The 18704-nt window shown below is 36.7% G+C and overlaps 1 protein-coding gene across 1 annotated transcript in view; it reads right to left on the reverse strand.

Annotated features, from left to right (window-relative positions):
- Positions 1–18704, reverse strand: part of MEOX2 (mesenchyme homeobox 2) — a 53411-nt gene that overhangs the window by 13419 nt on the left and 21288 nt on the right. Inside the window, exon 2 of the mRNA XM_030444988.1 lies at positions 185–357. Within this exon, the coding sequence (XP_030300848.1) occupies positions 185–357 (173 nt within the window). The remainder of the gene's footprint in view (positions 1–184; positions 358–18704) is intronic.

An 18704-nucleotide genomic window follows, 5' to 3' on the forward strand; every position in this document is an offset into this window, starting at 1 on the left:
CTAATCTGTAGCTGGTACGTATAAAAATGGCTTGCAAAGCAGAAAGATAATACATATAAATCATTTTGCTATAAACACTCAATCTGATATATCTATTAGTAACATAAGAGCTCTACTGTAAGGAGATACTAGCAACTGGTAAATATTGGGCAAGCATTTAAAGTCCATTGTTTTACATCAGTACCTGTCTTTCAGTGAGGTCAAGGTTTACTGCTATCTCGTATCTCCTCAGCCTAGTCAAATAGTTATGATGAGCAAATTCTGCTTCTAGCTCTCTGATTTGCTCCTTGGTGAAAGCTGTCCTTTCCTTCCTGGGTTTACTGTTGACCTCTGACTTGTAGTTTCCTTCTTGGGAATCTGAAAAACAAAAACAGATGAAGAAACGCAAGTAAGGACAAGTGTACAGCTAAATAGGAAATGTGCCCAAAGGTAACAAGATGTTTAAGTTACATTCTGCAAGCTTTCTTGTCTCAGCAACATGCCCTTTTTTTTATACCTATGGATTATTCACTATTAATCAGGAAACCAACAGTTACTCTAAGAGACATGAGCTCCTACTTCCATTCATGCTTGTCAAACTTTAGCTTAAAATCTTCCAGTGTTTCATTTCCTAACAGTTCTCTGTAGAATTTCTGCAAAGCTTCAACTCCTTCCCAATTCTGGCAACTCTCACCCAACCAGTACAGGATGTGTATCATTTGATTAGTGTCTTCATGAGTAATACTTCAAGAATCTCTCCTGTCATTTCACTAATACCTTAAACCAAAACTCTTTTTTAAGGAATCCACCTTAAGGTTTAGCCCAGTTACACTTTCAGGGAAAAGGAAGAAACAAAGCAAAGAAATTCAACACACATCAAAAAGGAATGAGTGAGCACATCCTATGTGATAATGGGATCTCCTCCTACTCATGCCAGGGTGCAGACAGTGAGGTTATGCCACAGCAGGTATCAGAATAGGAAATTTGCTACTACTGCAGCTCACAACCTAAGGAACAATCACTTTTTCAGTCACAATCAGATGAGCTTTGCTAACATTTTCAATAGCACCCTCCTGAATTCCTTTACTCTCAGAAACAGGTATATTTGGTCCCAAGCCAAACTACTGAACTCAGCTACAGTAATTCTGTTGCTGTCAGTGAAGTCCATTAAAAAAAATGAAAAGATCACAGTAAAAATAAAAAAGGGAAAAGTAAAAAAGAAACCAGAGAACCAGAGAAAGAGAGAGTGGAAAGGAAAAACAAGAGAAAAAAAAAGACCAGACATTTATAAGTTTGGGCATGATACAACACCTATAAATCCAAAATTAGCAGGAGATCAGTAGGAGTATCATTAGTCAAATTCTGGCCTCATGAACCATCTTAAAAATGTCACAGAATAATTCACACTTCAGCTGGTGATTTAAATAGAAACCTGCATCAACATCCAAATGAACAGGCCCACAAGAAATCACTCCCTGGGATTCTGTGTCAGATGAATCATCCACATGCCTGAGACTGTTCAACTGGCCAGTGAGTCTGGATTCAAAACTGCAGTCAACTATCTACACTTTATAAAGGTATAAAATGTGTTCACTTGTTGTCAGCTACTCTGTTGCTTGGAAAGAAACTTTGTTTTAATGTTAACAGCTGCTAATTAAAAAAGTTTAGAGCTAATGCCTTAAAATTACTCTTAATTTTTGCTGACATGACACACAGAACTCTACTTCAAACGTGCAGTGTACTGCTGGGTTACATGACTGAGGGTGTCCACTAAAGCTGCTGAGTGGGTCTGGGAGCTGCTCAGCCACAACTGGAGTGGGGATTTTAGAGAAAAGGACCCCTGGAGATGTCTCACCCATTGACTGCAGTGTGGGGCCAAGGTCCACTATTCAAACTCAACACAGAAGACTTTACAGATCAAAATCATATGAAACCTGGAAGCTCACATTTCTTCCTTTATACCCGTTGGTGAACTAGAGTCCCTGTAACTTCTGTCCACATTTTTCCATTGCAGGAACATGAACATTGCTTTTCTTCCTTGAAATTTCATCTTCTGCCACCTCATTGTAAGGTCCCAATACTATGTAGATGACCTGAACTTCAATACTTTAAACCCCTGCATCAGCATTTACTGAGACACTGAAGAGAGACACCTAAATAAATATGCTTAGCACTAGGACTTACTGTTCTTTATACCACCAGACATGTGCTTCATACATGTTTGAAAGTAGGAGGGTGTGGATACTCGTTATCTGCAGCACAACACAGAAATGTTTTTCATGTAAGTCATTGCTAAAGCCCTCCTAACTGTCTTGGTAAATTTGTGCTTGTGTGAGGCTGTGAGCCAAGAAGTCTTTCTGCATCAGTACTTGTTGTGAGAAAGATCCATGGCTCACTGGTTTCCAAACTGGATATTGCAACCTTAAATAGGTTAATTATTATAGGCTAATTATAATTATTGTAGGTCCTTAAATGGACTTAACAGCATATGGTGAAATAAATACTAGAAATTAAGGCAATTGAAAGGGAGGTCAAGAGTGTAAATCCTTGGTAGCTACTGTCATCATGAACAGTCAAAGGGAAAAACTTCAGGAGTACCCATACAAACATCTCTCTGGAGAATACCAATCTATGTAAGTGACTGAGACCTGCAAGAAAAGTACGATTTCTGCAAGCAGATGATTCCATGAAGGAAATGGAATTACTGTACAGCCAGTAAAACCATAAGGAGCCAAGTCATCATTCAGCTTAATACTCGTGGTTCTGAGTTTCCAATTTACAAATGCAGTTAGCATCTGAATTCCAGGTTCCTGGTTTTGGGGTTTTATTTATTTGTTGTGAATGTCATTCAATGTATTTGAAATATTCAAGAGACCCTGAGAAAAGCACAGTTAATTGAAATAATGCTGAAAGCAACATTTGGAGAGGTATGCAGAAACCTGAGACAGGTACACAGAAAGCTGACTACCTCTCACTATGTACCTACCTTGGTAGCTCTCAGAGTTTCACAGCATAGAACAACTGTAGTCCTAGGAAACATGTTTCAGCAAAGATATGGCCAACAAGACCACAGTATTTTGATTAATGCATTTGAGATATTGTAAATATATATAAAGAGAGCCTTGGATGGATGCCAGTTAGGTGAATACCAGTTACAAACTCCTGCTGTCATCTGACTTTTTTTTTTTACTGCAGTGTTCCTGTATAAACTGCCCATTTTATTTCCCATTGACATCATACTACTTGGACAGAAAGTTTTAGAAATGTCGTTTCCATAAATTTGGGGGTTTTTAATTTCCAAAGCAGTTAATCTATCAGTAAATCCATTAGCAGTAAATCTATTTTCAGCTTGCTTCTTTTTAACAGAGTCTACAGAGCCAGGATCAGGAGCTCCCATCTCTTTCTGACCTTCAGGTCTCTGTATCACCTGACTAACTTCTCTTTGGTGGAAAATGGGTGGGTGACTTGGAAGAGATTTTTGGCAGAACTCACATCAGCCTACATCTGTTTTGCAGCTGTTGCAACTAAGACAAGAAAAACTTCCCAACAACCTTAGCTTTCTTCCACTGGTTATTTCTTATGCCAAATGGTAGGTGTAGAGGCAGAGAACAAAGCCTTGAAGGATCTAAGCCTACTTCTCTCTCAAAAGGCACATATAAAACACATACAGATGGTACAACCTACTTTATGAAAAATACAGCAATCTATAATGTCTGCCTTACACCTTCCAAGGCAAATTCTCTCACACTCTTAGATGTAAACTACATGCATGTATTAGTACCTTACCAGTCTCTCTTTTGAAAACTTTTGTTCTTTAAATGTCAAGAAATGTGGCAGCCAAACCTTGCAGGCTATGCCTCTTTCTCAGAACTGTTTTTAGCAATTTTCAAAAATTCCAGGCAGCATTTATATTACCTCCAGTCAGTAAATGCTTGTTAGTAACTGAGGTAAGAAGGTACCATTTTGGAAAGGCATTCACATTTATAACAATTCATTCTACAGACTGTTTGGAGGCTTTGATTTTTACCGGCTTCAAATAAAGCTCAATTTTTTTAGAACCAAAATCATCAGTAATCACACTGTTCCCCACCCTCAGAAGTTACTTCTACTTTACTCTAAGGATTTGCCGTTAAACCCAACATTTGTATTGTCCTGTCAGAGTTTGTATTTCATTCCGTCTACAGCATCATGAGATGAAGCATAGCAAGAACACACAGAATATTATTGCTATGTGTAGAATACAAAAAGCAGAAATTTTTAGACTACTAAAGACTAAATGACTAAAGAGTCATTTGCTCTTTATGGGTGCCTAGGAAAACAGGGACTGCTCACAGAATAGGGAAAACAGATTGGTCAGAAGATCCAACACACAAAGATCTGCTGCTGATTGGGTAGGCTCAGGGTTGAAGGCAAAATGTGTGAGAAGCTCCTGCCCTTTTTTCATGAATTAGTTCAAAAGCTGACAGACCTTTGTTCCCAAGATGGAAATGAACTTTCTGTTAATACCTACAATGTAAGATCCCAGAGAAGAACTTTAAAAAGTCTCAGATTGGTAGTACTCTATTAACAGTTTCAGATGGCTTTTAGTGCCTGAGTAAAAGTAGTGACAATAATCACTACCAATTTTTGACAAAAAGGTCATTGAGATTTCATCCCAAGAACTGTTACTCAACAGTCATGTTTTCAACTGTGACTTACATCTTTGAATACTTTTCCTCAGAAAGCCCCTACCATGAACAACCTATTTCTGAACTTCCCTGAACATTTATAGTGAAGTTGGACAGAATATTATTTATTGCATAGAATCACAGATTTATATATACCTTCCTACAAATGATGTCCAAGTGTTTGCAGACAGCATCCACTATCTGATTATTTACTTTAAAATGAAGCAGTCTCTACAAAGTAGTCAATGTGAAAAGCTTGTTACTGTACTAGTTTAATGTTCTATAAAAGAACATTGCTTTAAAGCTCAGTTCCTCCATATTTGATTAAATCACGAACATGGAAATAAAACATCAATAGGATACAACAACAATATGTATTTCAAAGATAAATGCCCAATTTTTCCCCCTGCAATACGTCAGCAATTTCAATTTAGGAAAAAACACAATAGTATCAGGACAATGCAGAATATTATTAGTCTGAAATACAAATATGAAGAAAATAAGCATGTTTGTGCTACTACAGTTGCAAAGGGCTGTTATGAAGGAGAGGACAACTTGATTTTTTCAATGGTCAGAAGTACATACTGGTATACAGCTGAATTCCCTAATCAATTTTTTTCTGATTCTTTAAAGTTAATTATATTTTCTGACAAATTGAAGTAGTTCACTGAGACATAAGCAAGGACCTGGCATAAAGGTATACACATGGTTCCTATTGATTTGCCAGCAACTATATGTGAGAACAAGATTGACCCAGAAATAGTCACTTTCAAACATTTTTTGGATTTAATAGAGAATATTACACAGTTTTTCCAGGCCATTTTTTTCTATTTTCATTTTAAACTTGCTCATAATTCATCTGTAAAGTTATTCTGTGTCCAAAACATTGCTCACTGCTTTGCAGGATCCTAATTTAAATCCCCACTCACTACTTTTTAGTATAATATTTGATGCAAAAAAAAATAGTTAAATCCAGAGCCATACAAACTACATAGCTATGCTTACTTTGCTCCACTTACTCATATTTACAGCAGCAAAGACTATACAACCAAATGCTACAGATTCAATTAATCTATTTTTGTTTCATAATTTTCCTTCTCTGTAAAGTCATTTACATACTATTCCTAGAAATTTTTGCTCAGTTAGAAGTACCATTCCAAGTAACTGAACATGTTCTGTCCAAGTGCCTCTTTTGAGAATGTCATTGAAGTATTTCTGGAGCTGTAATTCACTAAATTTATTTAGAGATCCATTCTGAAAACTGGAACAAGCAGCTTTGTCATTTCCATAATCACAATTCTACATGTGCAAATGGGCAAAGCCGCATAGTAGTACAACATTAAATTACATGAATCCTTCTTTTCATTCTAATGAAAGCAAACTTTTGTTTGCTTACTGAGCCTGTGACAATTTACAATTTGGAACAGCCTCATATCCACTCTCCAAAAAACATGAACTGGCAGAGCAAAACCTGTGGGTATTCTGAAACACATTATATACTGTCCTAAAACAGTACATACTACTTGTTGCTGCACATACTTTTTGTTGTTAATGCCTCCTCAAAGTACAAGGCCAGGCATTATACTGCAGTATTGGGAACACTGATTCATAACAGTGATATTTTGAAGATACCTATCCTGGAAAAGATTTGTTTCTGCAAGGTCATCTGATCGATCTAACTACATAGCGTGTCCGTGTCACTTCCAAACCATGCAAATACGGAAGACAACATTTGAATTCTCTCATGAATAATGGCACTAGTAGAGCTTCCTGTGAAAGATGCTATTCTTGGTCCCACATTGTGTAATTGCAGCTCATGTTATTAAGAAGGCTTAAAGACACTTCAAGAAACACCTGAAAAATTATCTAAAAAGTAAACAAAAAATTTTCCTTAAAGAAGCGTCAAGGGCTGTGCTTTAGCAAGACTTTCTCCAGTGGGACTTCCAGTTCTCACTTGGAGTTCTGGAGGTACATCTTTTACTTTCAGCATCAAATAATGCACACATGGTGACTATCTGCCAATTTACAGAAGCATTTTTATAATCTGCTTTCATGTAGAAGAGTTACTTCAGATGAAGGCGAGAGCTGCCAGCCTTATCTCCCCACCAATTAGAGGCGAGTCCTCCTGAATAAGAGTTAAACTACAAAATGAAACCAAAAACTTTCCATATAGAAGGCTCTCAGAACAAAGACATCCAAGCAGTAAAAACGGTAGTTAAGATAGAAGCTTATACAATCTTTCTTTTTTTTTGAGTCTCACCTCCTAGACATCTCCCACAGAGGCTCTTTCCTACCATAAGGAAGCAGAATAAAAGTGAAGCGCAACCAAACCCAGACCAAACACTGAGTTCCTCCATTGTCATCATCGGTCTGATGAAAGCTGTTCCCTGGACAGCAGCTGTAATGGAACTCCAAGGAAGCATTAAAATATTCCTTTTGGCCTTATTGTATGGAAATACTTAGGAAAATAGATTTTTTTCTGCAAAGATCATACATGAAAGATCTAAAGCGCTATAAACTGTAGGGAAGAGAAAAAAGCACGACCCAGCACTCACTGAGATAATCACTGCTCAACAAGTCTTATCTCTCTAAACTGATGGATTGTAGTTTTCATTTGAGCTTCGTGAAGCAGGATGACCCTGGTCCTGCCAAAAATACTAGAGCAGCCAACAGAGGCAGTGTTCTGGGACTCAAGGTTTCACAAAAGGCCATATTTAATTCATTTCTGAAAAAAAGAAAAACCCTAAAATACTTTAGTAATAAAGAATACACTCTGGAAGTTTTAACTCTTTTGACCAGTGAGCTTTTTGAGGAAGTGTTTTCTTGTAAGTACGTATAGACTTGACACTCTGTCATAGTTAAAATATGGTTGAGGTTGCTCCACTTTATATGACATAAAATATTAAACATCTAGCTTAAGATATTGCCAGCAAAAATAGAATGAGGCTAGGGAATGGAAAAATACGTTGCCATGACTTGCTGCTAAGATGTATAGAGAAATTATACATATCCTGCATGTGCTACCTAAAATTTAAATATAATGAAAATAGGGTTGTGGGTTTTTTTCTTTGTAAAGCCAGACTATCACTATTAATATTAAGAACATATGTCAACCAATGCATTTTAGAAACTGTTTTTCTGTATTAACTTCTTCATATAAATGGCCATTAGTTTTATGTCTTTTCAGATTTACATTTAAATGCAAGTCTTTTGCATTTAAAGAAGCTGTGTATTCCTACTACAAGACTAGTGGTCTGCTTTGCAAAAAGCAGTCAGCTCTTGCTAATAATTCTATTGCTTAGAAATTTCAGACCTTGTGGACTTTATTGTTTGAGTTTGTGAGTAAATGATGTGTTACAAACTTGGTTACCCCATGTAAAGATCTCAATTACTTAAGTTTCAGATATCACTACAATGAATCTTCATTGTGAATTTCCAAATATCCTTCTAATAACCAATTGTTGTGTTTTATCCATAGGCAAATGGACTTCAGTCTTTTTCACATATAATCAGTCACCCTATCCCAAGTTTTCAGAAAGCAAGAAGCAATTTCCAGACTTCCCCAAGTGTACAGTCTCATGTTCTTTCTTCCTTATCTGATTTGCTAATAATAGACAGTGTGATTACTCCCCGTCCTCCCATGAAAGACATTGCATTAAAAAAAAAAAAAAAAGTAAAATCCAGAATCTATGGCAATTCTTGTAGGTCTTGTAACAGACCACGTAATTGGGCTACAATTTGTACCTTCACTAGAGCAAATGGCCTAGAAAAAAGCAGGCCATTTGGCCAGTTCCAAAGAATAGCCCAAGTTCTTCCCTAAATCAGAGTGGGCAAGCTCAAGAATTGCAGCAGAATTTTCAGTCACAAGGGTGTCAGACACAGTTTCGATCCCTTTATAAGTCCCAGTTTACTTTATATATGATCATGAGAAGTCTTGATTTTATTAAAGAAAAGTATTTTCTTAGGCTCCTATGCATATATTTTCTCAAAATACACACACAGAACTTACAGTCAAAATCTTGCTGACTTCTAAGTTTGCTTTTTAAGAAAAAAATTTATTGCAAATGCATGAGCTCCTGTCTGAACAAAAAAATAAATAGTTTGCACATAAGCCAAAGAATCCAGGATTTTAGTTTTCCATACTAAGCAATAAAAGTTGAAACAGTTATAGAAGTTTAATGCAGTGGAGTTTCCTTAGGGCTCCATATTGCCTTACTCACTCATCTTTCCAAAGCAGGTCTTCAGGATACAGTTACACAAAGAAAAATATAAACTGGTACCAACAATTCGACTTTAACTCTTTCTAAGAATTATTTTGCTGCTACAGGAAACAGGAAGCCATTTTGCACTAGTATTTTTCAGTGTCATTCTTCCACGTATGTTACACGGGGTGGTTTTTTTTCCCATTCATCATGGCATAGATTTCTTTGGAACTCCTTAATGAAGTAGTGAAAAATTTATACACGTTGAGCACGCGACAGAAAAAAACAGTGCCTGGAGAAATTCTAACATCCAATATTTCTGCTTAATCCCATGTTAGTGTGGCTTTTCTGCTTTTTTTTTCTTTTTCTTTTTTTTTTCCCCAGTCTCAAATGTTTTTGCTTTTTCAAAAACATGTCCTTTTGAACCATGCAGAACATCAGGATCATAAATCACCTTCCATTTCACAGTCCTGATGAGTGTCGCAGACCTCACAAGTGATTTCTCATGGTCATTCCCTGCCTTGGTGGCTGCCTGTGTAGGACATGGCTCAGCTAGTGTGGCATTACAGCTTTCAGTGTGAGGCACAAATGTAATCCCTCTCTGGGTCTTTAAGAAATATCATAGATTTCTGTGCAAATATATGTGCCTGCATATGTCTTAGTGACGTGTTTTGTAAATCTTATTATCCCTCAGAAAGCATTAAAATGAAGCCAACAGGCCCAGCTGTGCTCATAACATACCTTAGTAGATACCCAGACTGTTTTTAAGGAAAGAAAAAACACACACACACACACTCCTACCAAGCCAGGTTGCTTTTTTGGGTGTATCCTACTATTTCATTCACAGTTTACTTTACAACATTGTGCTGAAGTATAACACTAACTATAAAAATGGAAAAACAGTGGAAACTGCTTTCCCACATGCAATTAAATGGAATTACCTGTCTTTCAGGGGAAACCAAAATAAAAAGGGTTATAAAATAAATTTTTTCAGATGCTTAAACTATTTATACCTTTGGCTTTAAGGCCAATGGTGAAAGTTTAATTTTTCACTTAAAGCTATTACTGTCTGTTATTATTAGATAGAAAAACTTCTAATGACTACTCTAGAAGTCCTATCAGCTGTTTTTGACTTAAAAGTTCTCCTATTCAGCAGCATGCCACATTTTCCTTTTTTTTTGTGTTTTCTCAAATGATTATCGTAAATAGCAGAATCCATTAAAAACACCCTAAGGATTTGTCATGTTTGAAGTTAACACAGTTTCTTTTTTCAAACCATAGTAAAATCATTAAAGGATAGAAAAATGCTCACATAGTTAAACAGAAAACCCAAAATAGTTATCTAAATAGTATATTGAGTAAAGGAATTAACTCTGTAAAATGAATAAAATCTAACATTGCAAGTTTATTTTTTTTGCTAACTCTATTTTACTACTAATTTTACAGTCCAGAGGAAGCTTTTCTTTTATTTTTTCTTGATTACTAATGATCAAACTTGTTGTGTAGTTAAAGTCTGTGACTCATAATGGAAAGCTTTGGCAGGGGGCAATAAAAAAACCCCTTTAACTAAGATTTGAGCAAAAAGCAGAAACACAATTGTTTGGAGTGCTTCCTATTATTTTAAGATTACAGTAAAAGAAAGTAAGAGGTGAGGTCACTTCAACTACTGATTCAAGTATAGCTTTTGAGTTGGCAAACTTCTGCGCCGTATTTTTCCTCTTGTACTATCCCTTTATGTGTATGATAGAGAGAGAATAAAGTTAAAGTAACTAAGAGGTCTAAACCTCTTTTAAAACTCTAAAATGGTCTGCTACTTCCAAAATACTTGATATTACTTATATAGCCTTAATTTCTAATTTGGAGAAAGAAAGTACAGTGATAAGAGCCTGATTCTGCAAACATGTCAATGTGTATAGAAAGCTCAGGTCTCAAGTGAGCACTTTGAGAACACATAAATATAGAAAAAAAGAAAAGAATCCCCCAGGCTCCAAGAGCATCCAATAATTAAAGCACAAGTCCACAGTATGATAGTCAAGTCAGAAGGTCATTTTGTCCCCAGCTTCATTTCCAACTCCTTTTCAATAATGGAAAGACTTTCTGTGATCACTGAACTAATACAAAAGTAGAAACATTTATTTTCCCAAATAAGAGAGGCCATTTGGCACACAAATGTTAAATAATACGGTCTGACTCTTCCATCATTCACCTCACGCAGCTTGCTGTGCATGAACTGGAGAAGAAAGACCTTCCTGGTAAAGTAATGTGCTAGTAAAACAGCCTGACAGTGCATGTCAAAGCATAGTAAATCCTATATATGTTTTACAATCCCAAACAGTATTTCTTTTACTCTTTTTAAACAAAGCTCATTTTAAATACCTACCACAATTGGGATAAGAAAATTAAGAAACATTCCTTACAATAGAAGATACAAGTCGGGTACATGTAAATTTTTTCTCCATCCTAAAAGTTTTAACATGGAAAACAAATTAAAAGGTTATTTAATTACTTTGTAAAACATCCCACATCAGTCACCACTTTTTCTATTGTGATCTGTTGTCAACTCCAGTAATGGCAGGCAGGCAGGAGGTAAATCATCAACCTGCCTTTTGACTGAAATGTTTTAACTTCACCTTGGTAAGAAATTAAAATTACTGTTTTGTTTCTTTGCTCTTCTTCCCATCCATAAAATCTAGGGTTGGATGCCCTGCAGTAAGAACAGATGCAATACTTGGGATTATCAGGTAGCATAAATAGGGGAAAAAAAGAGCAATAAAATGATTAGCATACCTACTGGAGGATGTGTAGGAGTGTACTCTTAAAAGCAGAGACTTGGAGCAACAAAATGCCAGGATAGGTACCAGTGACCAGCAATTCCAGGGCTGGGACTTGAAAAGCAATGAATGCTGCATATGCCAGTGTTAATGGAGTGAGGAGAGGAAGGTAGCAAACCTTCTGTACCTCAAAAAAACCCCTCCTGAACTCTGGTCTGGCAATTCTGAAAAAAGCTTGTGTGGAAGCTCTGAAAAGGCACAAACTCAGGAGGTATATTAAGAAATGGAATAAAGGTCTGCAGCATTCCAACAAAATGAGTTATCACAGCTAGACACGAGCTCTGGGACATGACTTTTCAGTGTAAAACTTGATTCCATCTAATTTTAAACTCCTCAGTCACTGAGTTTCCACCCAATTAAATAAGATGATTGGACACTATACTATTTTTAGTATCAAGGGCATCTTATTTTAAAATTGCACAGCTTTGAAAAAAACCTTAAAGCCAAGAATGAGAGCTTTTCCTAATCCTTTTACCCATTGATAGCCACCCCGAATACAGGCCTCTCACATCTCTGCTCAGTTTCTGGAGGCGAAGGGGACTAAGGGGGTGTTTGCTTGGCATAACCATCCCTGCAGTATACTGTTTCTACTGATATAAAACAAAACTCAAACCATCTGACCTCAATTGTCTGTTGTGTGACAAAGTGCCAAGAGGCAGATAAAGGACTGAACAACCTAGTTCACACTCTTACCTGCTCTTTTGCTGAGAGCTCCTTAGCAAGTTGGTACTTTCAGGACTCATGTGCTTGTTGCCTGGTGATTTAAAATGTCCAACTAGCATGACTTGCACCTCCCCTCCTTCCTGCTGTCCCTAGTGACTCCAGTCAGTAGAACAAATGTCACTAAGATCTGGATCTATGGGAGATGCTGGACTGAGCATGCTCCGGTATAGCACTGCCCTATAAAAGTGGTACTTGCTGAATAACTGCACGGGGTTGTTTTACATTGTTGCAATGTTTTCCAGAGGATTTATAGGCATCTGGGGCATTGAAAACATGAAGCAATAGCTTCTCTCACAGATATAAACATGAGTTTGAGTAAATAGTTAATTTATGCTGGTGTTAGAGCATTTGGCAGATGTTCCTAGTCATAAACAAGCTTTCTCCATCTCTCAAAACAAACCCAAAAACTGGATAATGACTTGCTTTATCATCCAAAGCCCCAGGTTGCTCCTTAGGCAAAATTGGACCCAGTTCATTTCACAAATCTAAGACAAAATTCAAAAGGAAAGAAGGTTAAAACGTTGGTCTGTCAGGGTTATGACTATGCTGAACTCGTATAAAAGATAAAAGGGCATAATATGCTGGTTTTTCTGATGTTTTTATGCAAGACTGCCCTGTTTCCATTAAACAGCAAAGACAGCTACTGTTTAACTGAAGAAACTGATGGAAAATCCTGATTACTATACAAACAGTGGTTTAGGCATAAAAAGTGTTTAGTTTATGCATCTGTGCATTTAGCTGAACACTAAGCTTTTTCTAAACACAATTTAGTGCCTTCCTACTCCCATATATTTTCACTTTCTTTTTGAAAGCAGGAAATCTGTGTCTTCTCATGCCTCAAAATGTAAACAAACAACAACAAAAAGATTTTTTAATCACATATTTTACCTAGTCCACCAGAGTATCACAGCTCATTGCTCCAAGAGTTGTAATTTTCATTTAAAGTCTTTTGTTTTGTTGTTGGGTTTTTTTAAGCTTATTTCTAAGGGAGAATTTGTTCTACCATTACCATAAAAGACCTCCTTGGTTACATCACCAACATACTCAATTTTGACATTTAGACTGATTGCTTACTTGGTGTTCTGTCATTCAGCTGCTCATCCAGATATAAAGATGGAGAAGCAAATCTCATAGTCATGCAATTACAACTAAATTTTCTCATTTTACCTCCCTTAGCTTTTAAGGCACATCAATAAAAATGTGTACATCAACCATATTTTTCAGTTATGCCTTACAATCCTGATTCCACAAATTTTACCTCTATCAAGCTGACCTAGTCCCTATGAAAAATGTCAACACCATCAACTTTCTCATTTCATTAATGTTCATTGTATCAGCTCTTCAAGCCCTTGTAATAAAAAGTTACAGTAACTGTAAGTTAATCTTCATTTTTCTCAACAAAAATCAGAAAATGTTGGTAAAACGAGGCTGACAACATCAAAAAAACCACTGGTCTTTCCTTCTTGGATTGCATCAATGGTGACTAGGTGAGAAGTTCAGGTTAACCACCTCTTTCAATATCAGTGAGCATTAATTGACCCATATGTTAACATGCAAGTCAAACAGGATTATTTGCGTAGGTGGTGCCCTGATTGCATGTAGGACCTGTCCCGCAAAGCTACTGAATAGATCTGCACTCCCTTTTGTGTATGCTTTTTAATTAATTAATTCTGAATTGGTTTTATTCTTTTTGATTAAATTTGTGCTGGATGATATTAGGAGCCCATTCAGTTTGCTATTACTTGAAATTGTTCATCATTAGTTCTCAAGAGAAGGGACGCTCTAAGGACACTAATGCATGATACTACTAAGCCTTAAATGAAAAGGGATAAACAAATATTTTTTTATAATACTACTTACAATTCAACCAAAGACTAAAGAATACCTGACTTAGCTAGAAAGGTTAGTTTCCTAGCTAGGAGGACATTTGTTTGGTTCAAAAACTGCACAAAGAGGACAGAAACTTCTTCTTTGATTGAAGGCATGTACTCCCAAATAGAAAGAGAGAGAGAAATTTCCAAATATATTATTCTTTAGTAGTAGTGTAGTAGTTGTTTAAAGGGCCTCTTCATTAGTCCAGACACTGCTATTAACAAATAAAAGTCCATGCTGCTAGGAGTGGACAAATCATTTATCATGTGCTGCACCTTCATGTCTTCATGGCATTAACAAAGAAGTGACAATGTTGACCAGTGTATTCCAGCTATCATCCTCATGGGTATCATCCCCGAGCAGGTTTTAAGGAAAGCCTAAGGGAATACATTGCCTTTGTGAAATCCTTCAACTTCATCTGCCTACTGACCTTACTGAAAGAAACAGCTCCTATCTTGAACAAGACTTCTGATCCTTATTTGAGCAAGATGCATCAATAACTGTCCTGATTTGTGTAACTACATATTGGTTTGCATAGAAGTAGAATCACATGAAATTCTCATTTTAAGTGAAAGGAAGGGCAAGGAGTCAGACTGTGTATGATCTAGTCAAAGGTAGGCAGAGGGAGCACAGAATGAAATTCAGGTTACATCTTGCTGAGGCAGAAGCAACAGCAACACAGTTGGTTTCTCCGTGTCAAACCGGTCTTACATGGTGCAATCCTGAAATTCCTTAGAGTATGCTTATGAGCTAAAAAAAAAAAGAATAATTTATCTTGAAGGCTGTGGGAAATTAAAGAATTATAGGAAAAGGTCAAACTATGCTGTATGCTCATACTATGAGCTGTATGAATTTTGTTCAGCAAAAGGCTTAGGAAATCCTGGGGCAGATGAAGAGATCCTTACACATGGAAATCTGACCTAAAACTTCAGAACTCTATCTAGGAAGCAGGAATACAAGCCACAATCAACCAAACATGGTTTCATAGTGGAAGCAATTTATGAAATTACAGAAGTGTGATGGCAAATGCAAGATAACCATTTATGAATAAGAGAGCTATGAAAATGAGACATTTATTCTTTAGGCAACTCATACATCAAGTTACCCAGGGGTAAAATCACTTATCAGTATTTAGAATTTCATCTTCCTAAGCATATTTAAAAAACAGTAATTTTCAAACTCCCTTTGCACACAGGAGATCTTTAGGGGAAGCAAGATAATTTTTTAAACTTGGTAAAAGAACACACATAGTGAATGAAAGTCATTATTTCAAATCCAGTTCTGAAAACCTTTTTACAAATCAGAATCCCCTGGAGCACTCATGCAGGATATGAACACTAAGTTGTTTCACAACTCTCAGCAACGTGTGTGTGAAAAAAAAAGAAGTGGTAGAAAGCGCTCAGAAAAGTACACTGCCTTTCATACCCATTTGTCTACGGAAAATGACACTCCATGATCCATAGTACTGTTCCAGATCAGTAATTTCTCTACAGCTTCTGCTGACATTGATCATCAAAACTATCTATTTTTAGCTGGTTATTACACACAAGCTTTCCTTTCAGACCCAGAACTTCGTGAATCATTATGAATACAATGTCCTGGAATACCTATACCATTCTTTCCTCACAGCATTCAATGTTTCAAAAAAAGGAATTAAGAACCAATAAGGCAATAATGTTGAGATGCCAAAAATGATGTCCAGCTCCTCACTTACTCTAAATCAATATTAAGAAAAATGTAGGAGATGGCAACATTATATCGAGTACAAATCATCACTTGGACATCATAACTGACTCTAGACAGGACCACGGTACTTGTCTGAAATGCTTCCTTCTCTCTGAAAAGTCTTCCCCCCCCTCCTCCCCTCCTCCTGATGTTAAGACGTGCAGGCAGATTCCTGTGTCACTGCTTAGCCCCTGTGAATTTGCCTGGATTGATTCTCACTGGGCTGAACTCTCCCTCCAGATGATGAAGAATTATACCCTGTCCTACTCGAAACAAAGCAGGCACCAATGAGCAGATTTTGCTAGCTGATGTAATGCATCTGCAAGTATTAAGTCACATGTCCTGAAAAAAGGTTTGAATTCATACCTAAACACACAAGTAGTCTGCTTAGACTGAAGATTCACATGAAATACCCCTTTCCTTTCCTGCTCTGTGCACTGGCTCCCCCTTGAAGTAGAGATTCCTCCTCAAGGTCTGTCCTAAGCAGTTTAAACCCCTCCACAGAAAGAGCTCAAACAACCTGGCAGCTTTTTGTTTCCATGATATGACTTTCTCCAAGAAAACTGTGTTCCACTGAACAAATTCTAAAACTTAAGTGTGAGACTCTCACAAACACAGAGCCAGGTCTTTTTTTTTTTCCACCAAGACTGAATCTCGGTTCCCATAAACTTGTGGGTCCAAAGTTCATGGCTTACACAAGCAGGCACAAAACTTTCTTAACTCTGATTTAGTAAATTACACACATGTACACAACACAAACAAAAGCTGTGTAGTACACACAAGAAGAATTTAATTATTTTCTGCCATATTAATATACAGAATTAATGAACATGACATCTGTGGGTTCCAGTAAAGTACTACAGAAACTGCTTATTATTTAAATGAACCACACACTGAAAGTACTCGACTAGCATAAATAAAAACAGTGAACCAGCCTTGAGAAACTCGCTATATCTTTTGCTCTGAACAACCACTGAAAGTTTGATTCTTACCTGGAGCTTGCCCAATCAATTCAAACTTAGAGTTATGTGAATGGATTAATTCTTAAAAAATAAGTATCTTTCTGATTGGATTTTTACTGTCTGCATGATACTTTTTCTGGGTCATTTTTTTTTGTTGGAAGACAAAGATGAAACTCCCAAGCATTTAACTGTAGCTAAACCAGCTTTCAAACCAAAGACAGAAGTTTCAAAATTGAGTTACAGGATTATTTAAAATGGCTTGAAGATCCCATTTTAGCACTACTTTATCCTACTAATTTTGATATTGAAAAAATCTGCTTCTTCCCTGCATATTAAATGAATCAAAAGGGAAAGTGATCCCTCACTTGCTCAGTACAATGTAAAAGTATTCTTTGCAGTTGTCATATAACTAAACTGCCTTGAAGTTCATGTAATGTAGAGCTAGGTGTTTAGTAGCCCTCAAATTTACCTTCTTCCTGTAGCAAGGTGCTTTAGCAGTTTCATAAATAAATCATCTAAAGACATAATCCAAGAACCTTTATGCATTTTTTCCTGACACATCCTTCAAGGTATACCTGTGCTCATTTAATTTGTCAGATTTTTCCCTTTCTCCTTTGAGTATTAGATCATCTCAAAAGTGGCAAGACCAGGATTACCATCCATTCAGAAGGCAACATGCTACCTGACTGATACAAAGATACAGGTGTGCAGATGTTTCTTCATGTGAACAACCATCAGATTTTATTGTTGGTGAGGGGCCCTAAGTCTCTGGGATACAAAATTAAAACAAACAAAAATCCCCAAACAAACAAACAAAAAAACAAACAAGAAAACCCCCCAAACAAACAAGCAAACAAAAACCCACCCACAAACCTAGAAAAAGATAGAAGGTGTTGAAAAAAAGAGGGAAAAAAGAAGATAACGTATTGACCAGACCTTTCAATTTCTACTTCATACTACCTACATTACTATCAGTTAGATTTGGAATAGAATATTTTCAGCAAATTTAACTCTATAATCTCTCCTGCTCAGATTATTCTCACCTTTTGATTATTTGTTCCTAATGATCCCAGATTATGTCTGTGATACATGAGGACCTAAACAGCTGTCTAGTCTCAACAAACATGCTTTCTCAGGACTTGAAGCTACCAAAATCACACTTGGAAAATCATCTCTAGCACTTTTTAAGTGTGTATATGGATTCATTTCAGGATATTTTGGTAAATGTAATTTGGAATCTAACCCCAGTTTTATAAACAAGTACTGTATTTGATAGTAACTTCATTGTCATATGTATGGAAGACAGATACATGACTTTCTTTGCCCCACTTTTATTCTGTTATTGACAAAAACATCAATTATGTGTGACTAAATGCCAGCTAGGAAATATATATTGTCAACTGGAGCCCCAGGTTATTTCCAGAGTTTTCCAAAGTAGATTTAGAATCTGGTAGCACAGCAAACACCATACTCCTTTTGGTTTAGTTTACACCATTTTACCATGAGTCTGTTTTTACATCCCCTCATCACTAGTGCAATCACTTATGAACAAATCCAGAGAAGACACAACAAAGGAAGAAGGGCAGCCCCATCCAACCCTTTAAATGAGGCTGTGTGATGGGATAAGCACCTGGATTAGGATGGGATGTGGTGAAGAACATCTCTGCTGGGCTTCACACAGCACTGTCTTTCTCTCCAGCCCTCTTACACCCTAAAGCATCTCCCTATCAAGGAAGATAGAGA

The sequence above is a fragment of the Calypte anna genome, chromosome 2, assembly GCF_003957555.1.
Source record: "Calypte anna isolate BGI_N300 chromosome 2, bCalAnn1_v1.p, whole genome shotgun sequence".
Classification (NCBI taxonomy): Eukaryota; Metazoa; Chordata; class Aves; order Apodiformes; family Trochilidae; genus Calypte; species Calypte anna.